This window comes from Apaloderma vittatum, unplaced genomic scaffold (assembly GCF_000703405.1).
Source record: "Apaloderma vittatum isolate BGI_N311 unplaced genomic scaffold, ASM70340v1 scaffold18663, whole genome shotgun sequence".
In the NCBI taxonomy this organism is placed as follows: domain Eukaryota; kingdom Metazoa; phylum Chordata; class Aves; order Trogoniformes; family Trogonidae; genus Apaloderma; species Apaloderma vittatum.
This window is the reverse complement of record NW_009710018.1, coordinates 41,970-52,805: the sequence shown is the minus strand read 5'-3', so window position 1 is coordinate 52,805 and position 10,836 is coordinate 41,970. Positions and strand designations below refer to the sequence as shown.

The 10,836-nt window shown below is 37.3% G+C and overlaps 1 protein-coding gene across 1 annotated transcript in view; it reads left to right on the top strand.

Moving 5' to 3' along the window:
* Window positions 1-291: 291 nt before the first annotated feature.
* The window catches only part of RARS2 (arginyl-tRNA synthetase 2, mitochondrial), a gene marked incomplete at its 5' end in the record, with an annotated part of 36,244 nt that continues 25,699 nt past the window's right edge, over window positions 292-10,836 (top strand). The window contains 5 exons of the mRNA XM_009867163.1: window positions 292-365; window positions 961-1,066; window positions 4,378-4,461; window positions 8,133-8,230; window positions 9,297-9,352. Of these exons, the coding sequence (XP_009865465.1) occupies window positions 292-365; window positions 961-1,066; window positions 4,378-4,461; window positions 8,133-8,230; window positions 9,297-9,352 (418 nt within the window). The remainder of the gene's footprint in view (window positions 366-960; window positions 1,067-4,377; window positions 4,462-8,132; window positions 8,231-9,296; window positions 9,353-10,836) is intronic.

Sequence of the window (10,836 nt, the reverse complement as noted above, 5' to 3'; positions counted from 1 at the left end):
AAGTTGATAAAAACATGCGAGGGTTTGATGGGATCCTTCGTGGAAAAAAACCAAACAGCTGTGCGTGGTGCTTTGTCTTGCTTTGTCTAAGGCTCTTTTCACTTTTCTTGGGTTTGTATTGCATATTTTTTGTATTGCTTGTAATAGTCAAACAAGATTTGCTTTTTTACCTGGTTTGAAATTTGCTTTCAGACATAAATGATGCGCCCACACACAAGTATTTAAATAGGGAGCAGTATTTTTCCTGAATCTTTTTTGCTTAGGCTTTTTGTTTTTGTATTTCAAATACAGCTTTCAAAGGTTTTGGATCTGCCACCAGAAAATTTAATAAAATCCATATCTGCAGTTCCTGTCTCCAAAAAACGGTAGTATTTACATTTTATCTTACAATGTTATGTCATGTTTTATTATTTTGTGTTGTGCTTATTATTGCAAGAGTTCAAGAGTACTTTAGGGAAAACAAAATGCAGAACAAAACAAACCTAAGCTAACACACCAATATAAGAAGACAGCTAACTCTAATTAAATCACTGTATGTTTTTAAGCAAGCTCAAACCAGTCCTTAAAGGGACTGTAAAAGTTCTAGGCAGTGCTTGAGTGGGAAGTGTTTCAGCATTGATGATCTGAATGTGAAAAACTGCTTAGAACCAATGTGAAGTTGTGGATTCTTTTTTCAGTGTCCTGCTAGAGAGTTGTAAGGATGTTAGGAAGTAAATGACATGTATTCATGAGCATAATTTTTGTTTATTCTCAAATAGTGTTCCCACCATGTTCCCACCATATCCACTTTCTGATTGTATTAGAACAAAGGTAATATTTGGCCTTCTGTTGCTGCTTTCTAAATGTCGTGAACAGGCTAGGTTACACTTGGAAATTAAACGTTATGTGGAGAGTCATCTTGGATCTGACAAATCTACCCATCATTTCAACAGATTTTCTTTCCTGTATGTTTTTTTCCAGGTGTGTTGCTGATTTCCAACTTTCCATTGCTTCCATAACGGAAAACAATTCTAATGATTGCTTAGCACAAGACCTTAATCTTCAAGCTCAGAAGCTAGCTGAAAGGGTATGCTAATGCATTAATCATATATTTATGCAATAACCAACATAGAGACTAGAGGTGTAACAGGTATCATAAGGTAAATAGTGTCTTTCTTCAAGCATCTGTTTGGATCAGAGTGCTTTAATGACTACACCTAGTGTAATGGTACACAGAATCTTCACAAGGAATGGGAGAGGCAGTTTTAGTTAAGATTCTTCTGAAATTACTGTTTTAAATGAGAGTAAATAATATTTGTCAAGTTGGGAGGGTACCTAAAGGATAGGCCATGGTCTCTACTGTTGCCCAACACTTGAGAAAGAAATTCAGTGTGCAGTGGCTTGGAAAACCAGGCTGCAAAATCTAGCACTAAATGGCAATGGATAAATTTAGCTCATGGGACAAACAGGCCAGACTTTCAAATCTCTAACTGCTTGAAGTTGAGGTATCTTAGAAATGCAATTTTTTCAGGTGTGTTAGTCTGGAAAATCGAGGTACACGAGGTGTAAAGGCTACAGCATAAAAAAGAAGCAGCATGCAAAACAAGGTCTATGGAAGTGACACAAACCTTGGAGGAAGGGAAGGAAATAAAAATCTGGAGAGGTTAGCATGCATAAAGTTGACAAAACGTGGTATCAGAAAGGTGGTACTAATGTTTGAGGGATCATTTGAGCTGAAAAAATAGCATTTACAATCAAAAAAATGTATTGCTGATGCCAATGCAGAGGAGTGTAAACTAGAGTATTGTGGCAAAGTTACTTGCAAAGAGCAGCTAGGTTGAATAATTAAAGTGCAAAGGATTCTTTATCTGCATCAGAAAGAGCAAGTCTGAGAGGGAGTCATAGAATCATAGACTGGCCTAAGCTGGAAGGGACCTTAGAGATCATTTTAATCCAGCCTCCCTGTTGCCAGGGACGCCACCTGTCGACTAGATCAAGCAACACATGGGGACCAAAGGGCAATCGAACCCGCGACCTTAGCGATGTTAGCTCTATGCTCAACTGACTGAGCTAACCGGCCCCCTAAATCAGTTGAGTTGCCATATGATCTGGAGTTAAAAAGGACAAATAAACCCCTTCATAATAGTATTGAGAAACTAAAGTATTTCTCCATGTCATTCTTCACTGCCGAGATGTTGAAGAGGTCCATATATTGGACTTATTCTTGTAACAGGTGAGTATTCTGACTCATGTGAAGGAAGAACTAGTGGTGCTCAGGTGTACAACAAAAGTTCTGAAACAACTTAAGGATGATCTGGAATCATAAAATCATTCAGACTGGGAAGGACCTCAGGAAGATAAAATCATTCAGGTTGGGAAGGACCTCAGGAGGTTATCTGCTTCCATCTCCAACTCAGAGCAGGTTGTTGAGGATTTTTGGATGAGATTGCTGAGGGCTTTTTAAATCCTGTCAGATTTTGAGAGCCTGCAAGGGTTTGACAGCCTCCCTGGGCAATCTGTACCAAGAACTGTTGCATCACAGTAACAGCTTTTTTTCTTTGTGTCTAGTCTGTCACTTGAAAAACAGCTGGTGTTTCCAGTGTTTAGAAAGCTGCAAATTTTGTCTTTCTTTTGTTGTTTGTGGGTCATTATATTAACCTGGGACACTTAGCCCTACATTTTTACATGGAAGGGCAGTTGTAACAATAAAGAAGAACAGACCATCAATATAAGCCCCAAAACTGAACAGACTGCACTGATAAGACAAAGGAAAAATAATCAATTAATCTCTTAGGATGGTTTTCGTTAGGTAGTCTGTAAAGGAGATGCATTGAATGTGATTTGTTTAGACTGGTTATATCATCCACAAAGAAGGTAAGCAGTGTAGAAATTAGCAAAATATGACTACATATAAAAAACTAGCAGAGAGAAAAATGTAGGCAGTTATCAGTTTTTGTCATGGCACTTCGTCATGGCACTCAGTTTTTGTCACCAACAGTTGATGGAGTGCCTCAAGGTTCAACAGTGTGTTCTAAGTCTCTTCTGAGGAAACAGGTTGTGCTATCTGAAATGCAGATATTTAGGTTAGGCAGAAGAGATGAGAGTTTTTCTGGTTGACTGAAATACCCTAAATAATGAGGCACTATGATACTAAATGAAACCTAATGTGCTTTGATGTGCTGAGAATTGTCTGTCAGAAAGGTCAGAACTGTCTGGTTTCCATGTGCTTTTGATTTCATCTAGCTGATTCGTTCTTCTTTTATCTTTGGACTGTTCAGTTTTTTGTGGAGGGGACGTTGTGTTGTGGGGGGTTTTACACCTCTGTACAGCATAGTGGCATTCTGGTCCAAGCCTTAGGCATGGGGGGATCTAGTAACTAAAGAACCGCAAGGCACTTGGAGGAGAGTTCTTAAAGCTCTGGAGAGGCCAAACGAGCACTTATATTAAAGACCCATAAAAAACACTGAGATGACAAATGACAGATTATGTGGAAACATTTAGCATAACAAATAGCACGGAGAAAGTCCGGTGGGAATTTCTACTTTGTCTCTGCCCTGTAAGTAAAAAATACCTTTCATAAAATGTTAAGGTGGGAAATTCAGAGTCAATACAAGAAAGATTGTTTCATGGAGCTTGCAAATGAACATTGGAATTTGTTATTGCTGGAGTTTGTGAAAGTTACAGAACTTCAAGGCTAACCATGATTTTGTCTCTGGGTTAAATTAGTTTCTAAGCTGGAGACCTAACATGAGGTAGAATGTCTTCTTCATGCTTCAGTAGGAATGTATAGCTTTCCTCTCTCAAAGATATTATCCAAGTGATAAAGTGATTATGTTGGTTTTATATATGATTTCTGTTCCTGTTTTGTTTGCTTTTTTGTTTGTGGGGTTTTTTTTAGACCATTTCTTGGCTGTGCAAGACAACTACTTTAAGAAGAAACTGTCAAACTTGACAGGCTGAGATGCAAAACTCTCAGCCTGTGAAGAGACTAAAACTTGCGTAAAAAGGAGGTTGACATTAGGGGTTCAGTGTCCAAATGTTCTTTATGAGTTCAGAATTTTGAAAACATGCCTTATGGAAATCATAAATGAAATTTTTAATAAATTAGCCTTTAACATCTTTATTTTGTATCACTGAATACTTGACATTAAAGCCAGGAACTTCGAGAAACAGCAGTAAAAAACTTATGTCTCAAGTTTTCTTTAAGACATCGATACTGATTTTTTTCTTTTTTTTTTTTAAAGTGCTGTTAGGTACTGTAAATTGTCAAATGTATCTCAGCTTTTGTGTATACAAAGAGATCCTTTAGTGGATTAAATTAGTATTTGTAGTGAATTGAATTACAGTTTTCCCGTTTGCCTGTTTGCATGGAGTTTCAGTTTCATTTTGTTCTTTCAGCTAAAGTGTGATGCTGTAGTGAGTGAAATCAGCGCTGGTCCAGGAACGGTGAACTTTACAATAAACAAGGAATTATTAGCAAAAGTGAGTACTATATTTCAGGTGCATTAAGGTAAAAATAAATTCCTTAATATAAAACTACAGAATGCTTAACGGTTGTCTTAGAAAGGTATTTTCTATGTAAAACTGTCTTTGATAAGTTATCCTTGAGGATTCCTGTTGCTAATTTGATATGTAGGGCTAGTATTTGGAACGAGGCTCACAAAAGTTTAGCCTTATGAGGAAACATTCACTGATCATCCGAACTACTTTTTTTCCTCTCTCTGCTTTAAAAGGCAGGCTTGGCATGTGCTTTGAGTTGCTACAGCATTCAACTCAAAAGTTTTGACACTGCATCTAGACTGTTGTTTAAAATAGAGAAGGGTGATAAAAAGATACCTGAAATAAAAACATTTGGCAGCAGATCTGTCATTACATACTTTGCTAAAATAAAAAAGGGTAGGGGGGAAGATATATGCCTCATAAGTCCAATGCTGGACTGAAGAGTTGAAAGCTTCATATGCTAAACCAGCAACTTAATAAAAGGAAGATAGCGCTCAGTGTATAAAAGTAGTGTCTTGGTTATACTCTTTATGGGTTATTTGCAAGACCTTCATAAAGATACACAGATGGCTGGTACTGTTAGACTGGGGACTGAATGAAAGCTTTGCAAAGCCAGTTCAACTAACCTGTGAGCCAGCTACGCTGTGTTGTTGTTCAGGGCCTTAATCTAGAGGGTTAGCAACTCATGGAAAATGATATCGTGGTCTTAGAAAGTTAACCACACATGAATTAGGGACAAGAAATCAGGTCTTACCTAATTATATTGAAGCCCTCTTCCTCTCAGGACTTCCACTGTGTCCCTTAAGTTTGTATTCCTCTCTACCTGAATGCTAAGACCCTTTGTGCTGGTGAACTGCTAATGTTAGGCATGCCTATCAGTCAGATGCTTAATTTATTGCCTAAAAAAAAAATCCCTGTAATTTTTCATTAGCTATTTGTAATTCTCGTGATAAGAACATAGCAGCTGACTATTTACTGAAACAGTAGTTCCAGTGGTAAATTTTATTCATGGACAAGATTTCACAATGTGCTTTATCTGCAGGGATTCTAGTAATTTTAATGATTCAAGAAAAGCAATGTGTCTGGCCTAGCAGAGCTTTGCTGGAAAAATGTAGAATTAGGACATGTAATTTCGTATTATGTCCCTGAGGAGAGAGGAGGAGGTAGAAACCTAGCTGTGACCTCCACTGAAAAGTAGAATAGGTCTGTGAGTAAATTTGACAATTTGTGTGGGTGTCTAGCTTACCTTCTTAGGTACCATAGTAAGAATAGAATGAACATTTTTTTACAGGCACCATCCTTTTTAATTTACTCAGTATCTATTGCAGAAGAATTTTAAAATGATTTATTTTAGGGGGGGAAGAAAAGTTCCCACCAAATGGAGCGAGATTTCCGTTTTTGTTCACATTGTTAAAGGGCTCTGATATCTTTAGGAAATTTGTTCAATACACATGTTAGGTTTTGTAGAGTATTGGCATCTGTGTGACCAACTGAAGTATGTAGAGGATGTACAGGGACTTACCGTGTTCTGTGAATGCATTACTGATAATATAGTCAGCATAGGATTCCTCAAGCTGTTGAGGAAATATTTTAAGGCATTTTTTAGTCTCCACACTTTCAAAATAGACATGCTTTTGCAGGAACCAGTTGCAATGTCCTTAGAGACTTGGAAGAATAGGTGCTCGAACACATGAGGATTGATTAGTTGGATTTCATTGCTGCTAAAGGAGTAGACAGCAGGCTGTCTTTTTGTGCCTAGAAAAAACCAGCAGTTTTAGTAGAATGTGAATGTATTATTGTTTCCTTTCCCTGTTACAGACTTAAATGACTTGGCAGTTCTGAGGAGGCTTAAATTCTTGCACAAGTCTCCTGTTTTTCTGCTTCCTTGTTGTATAGTCATGCGCTGTTTAAATGGGAAAGGAAAAAAAATATTAGGCAGATGCTATTGGAACAGGTTGCCCAGGGAGGTTGTGGATGGTCTGGCCCTTGAAGTGTCCGAGGCCAGGCTGAATGAGGCTTTGAGCAACCTGGTCTGGGGGGAGGTGCCCCTGCCAATGGCAGGGGGGTTGGAACTAAATGATCTTTGAGGTCCCTTCCAACCCAAATCATTCTGTTCCTAAAACAGATTAATGGAGAAATATGGTGGACAGTGATATAAAGTAACTGGCAAAAGGTAGAAATGTTAATCTGCTTCGTGTTCTAGGATCAACAGAGAAAGCAATTTAAACATATATTTTATATAAAATTAGAAATAGCTAGGCTTCCTTTGTCTGTGTCACTTAAACTACTGCTTGATGTTTAAATATGCTGTTAGATTTATGAATGGCGTGAACGTTCCCTGAGCTATTGTTGCAGTCGACCTGCAGTGAACTGCTGGAGAGGTTTCTGTAGTAGTTATTTTGTGTCTTAAATTGGCTTTAGTGAAAACTAAAACTCTTGTACTTCTGTGTGGGATTTCCTGAAGAGAAGGAAATGTGTTCATGTGCGATACAGGTGACCTGCGTATTTGTGGTAACGCTCATGCAGTCGAAGCTCATGGGATTTCTTGCAGGCTCTCAGTCACAAAGAGTGTGTGGAAGCTCTGATATATCCCAAAGCCTTAGACCTACATGATCTGGCTGTGCTGTGCACAGCAGGTGTCCCCTGTATTTTCACCTTGGCAAAACCTTGGATATGGGACAGGACTCTTAGGAATTTCAAGGAAATGTCTAAACACCTCAGAGTGTGTCTAGATAAGATGTGTTTGTGGAGAGACACTTTAGAGAAAGCCAAGAGGTATGTTACATACCTTTTTTTTTAATAATTAAAAAAGGAAAAAGAGAACTTGTTGAGAATGTTTTGGCTGCATAATGAGGTGAATTCTCTAGTCAACTTTACTGCTTAGAATCATAGAGCAGTTTTGACTGGAAGAGACCTGCAAGATCGAGTCCAATCTTTGTTCTAGTCCTGTCAACACCACTGAACCATGTCCCAGCGCAACATCCACCCCTCTCTTAAACACCTCCAGGGATGGTGACTCAACCGCCTCCCTGGGCAGCTTGTTCCAATGGCTGACAACCCTTTCAGTAAAGCTCTTCTACTTTTTTGTACAAATCTACGTTCTGGTTCTGCAAAGTACTCTTTTAATTTTAAAATATGTTACCTGAATTAGGAGGGGTGAGGGTCCTGGTTAGAACCCTCTTTATGTGAGAACTCTCTCATTTTCCTTAAAATCACTGTTCTGCCCACATTCTTGGACTTAAGTTTTCTTGCTCACTAGTTACCCCTGGGTTACTCTCTTGCTCTTTCATGTTATATAACTAAAAAATGATAAAAACTAGGCTTTTCACTTCCTTTTAAGTTTCCAGCAAAATCAGCCTTGACTTTCACCAAAATCTCTGCCTGTAATTTCTCTAACTTTTTGATTCATCAGATCCAGCTTTCAAAAGTTAGTGGCATTCTCGTCTGCATGCGAGATGATGTTTGCTTGGCAGACCAGCCACCTAATTGCTAATGTGAATAAAGGCTGTAGGATCAGACTCTTGTGTACTTGATAAACAGATTTCCTGATCTGGCTTTGTGTTACTAAAACCTGCTTTTATATTTTTTTCCTTTTTTTCTTTTTTTTTCTTTTTTTTTTTCTTTTTTTTTTTAAAATCTTCTTTGTGGTTTAGACTGTGTTGCAGCAGGTGTTGAAAGATGGCTCAGAGTATGGAGTGAAAAGTGAGCTTTTCTCTGCAATGCCTAGACAAAAGGCTGTGATTGAGTTCAGGTAAGTGCATGTGTTGAGTCCTTTGAGAAAATTGCTTTGTCTGCTGATTGATATTTTGCTGATTGATTTTCATTGCTGTAATGTATGATGCCCGTGAAGTTAAACCATATTTATAGTATTATATTCAGCTATATTTGACACTCTGATAAATTTGCCAAGCAGAATATGAGTTATATTTAGGGAATTGAGGCTTTTTTCCAGAATGTATTTTTGGTATTTAAGTTGACAACTCATTCTGCCCACCACAAAGAATATTCTCATTTAGTGCATAATAGCATTCAGTTTTTAAGTAGGCTTCTTTTATTTTGTTATCAAGAAACATGATCTGAATTTTCAGCTACTAACCCATTTCTTTTTTCAACTTAATATCTTCCTTCCTTACCTACTAAAGCAGCCAGGCGTTTGTCTTATTAAATCATCTCAATTGCTGGCCCCAGTATTTCTGTCCAGTATTTTGTTTACAATCACCTGCTCAAGGTATCCATAGTGACTGTCTCAAATCTCTTTATGTATAAATATTCATTTATACTCCCTCTGCAGGCTTCCATAATCACAGAAAGTAAGCATTTGACTTTAATTTGAAGAGTGAATTTTCGTAACTGAACTTCCATTTTATTATTGTGGCAAAAAACTGTGTGTGCCGTTGTTGGTAGAAGAAGATGGGATTTTAGTTACTGCCTCTTGTACACAATGTCCCCTGTCCTGGTATCAAATTTCTCTGATAAAAATTGAAGAGAATGATTCGTATGTCCAAAACATGTAAAAAGGTGAGAAGGTGGTTTAAGTCCTTTGATACTGGTATAGTTGGATTTCGGAGGCTTCTTTGTTGTGAGGTTGGTTATGGTTTCTTTTTCCCTGTAACTGGCTATTAATTAATTTGGAGGAAAAGCTGTTTGGATAGAAAAATTTGCTGTCTAGAACAGAAGCTAATTAGGAACTTTTAAGGGAAAATTGAGAACGGTGGGTTTGTTTCAGTTGTGCTATATGCATGCGTTGAATTCTTTTGACTTTGTGATCTGGCAGTTTTGTATATTGAACAAACCTTATTTGTGAAAATTTGTTACAGCTCCCCTAATATTGCCAAAAAGTTTCACATAGGACATTTGCGTTCCACAATAGTAGGTAAGTATGTGTTTAATTGCCTCCTAAAAGTTTTTTTTTTTTTGCTTCACTTGACAGGTAAACACTGCTAACCTTTTGCTCTTCTAGTGGAGTGGCTGTGTCACGCTCAACTTGCTAATTAAAAACCTTTTGCTCATTATACAGTGAAGAAAAGAGCGTGGTGTGTTGATGGCAGGTTTATGAAGTCACGTGTAATACAGTTTTATGACTATGGACATTAAACAAAGTAGTGTAAAATTATTCTACAAAGACAACAAGGACAGTTTTCACTGAGATGTTATGAGAGTCCTTTGAATTTCAAATTTCTAATTTGCACTGGACCTCAGAGCAGTCAGCTAGTCATGTCTTTGTGGCTGTCTTGCAAAAAACTTGCTTTTTGTATGTTAATTACTTTATGCCAGCGTTACTAACACAGTTGCTGTAATTTGTAATGGAATAATTAGTAAGTTTACTGTGCAGTACTCTAATGGCATATGGAAAACATTTCTCCCTCCTTTCCCTTCTCTCACAATAAAAACTAGGGGGTTATTAGCTGAAGACCTACAGCATCTGTGTAGCTAATCCGTTAGTCTTTAATTATATTTATTATGTATAATTATTAATTACATAAAGTTAATAATTCTGCTTCATCATGGACTGCTAGTTGAATGAAATTACATATTTTGGGCTCTTTGTATTTCATTTCTAGACCCTTTGTTATAGAAAACAAAGCACTTTCAAAGATAGTTCTGTAGATCAATATTTGTCCAATAGTAAGAGAATTAATTGATTATGGAGAATGGAATTGGAAGTAATTGAAAGCTATAATATGGTGTTATAATAACAGACGAAGACAAAGCTTTCTGCATGCTTTTACATCCGTACTGTAATTAAAAGGTACCCTTGGAGCACAGGAAAATAGAGGAAGGGATGCAGGTATTTCTTCCTTGTAATTCTATGTTGTAGGTAAGCTCAGGGGAAAGAGGAGGAGGTTTTGTAGTAATAGCAGTTAGAACCAAGACGTGTTTATGTGATAGGAAGTTCTAAGTGTGTCAGACACATAGTGTGTTAAGCACAGGGCCCAGTACTGTTCTAGCAGTATGTACAGATTGAGGACTTAATGTTCTCTATTTAATGTAACAATTAACCGTAGTTAGTGAATTTTGAGTACTTGCTTAACCTCCTGGTATGAGGTTGCCTGACTGTGACAGGAATTATGTATTCTGCCACATATTTATGAGAATACAAAAATACTTTAAAAAATGTTTTTCATACTCATATACTTTGCAGTATGTGCATGCACATACATGTATATGTTTTTATAATTTGTATGAGATGCTTTATGGCACCTTTTAAATGCATGGTCTTTCCTCTTCTGCCTAGAATACTATTGCTTTTAGTCGTGAAGCATCTTAACAAATTACGTGGAGTAGTTCATCTGATTGCTTTTCCTCTCCAAAAAATGCTTTTGTTGGCATGAGAGACTACTTGCAACTGAATAATAA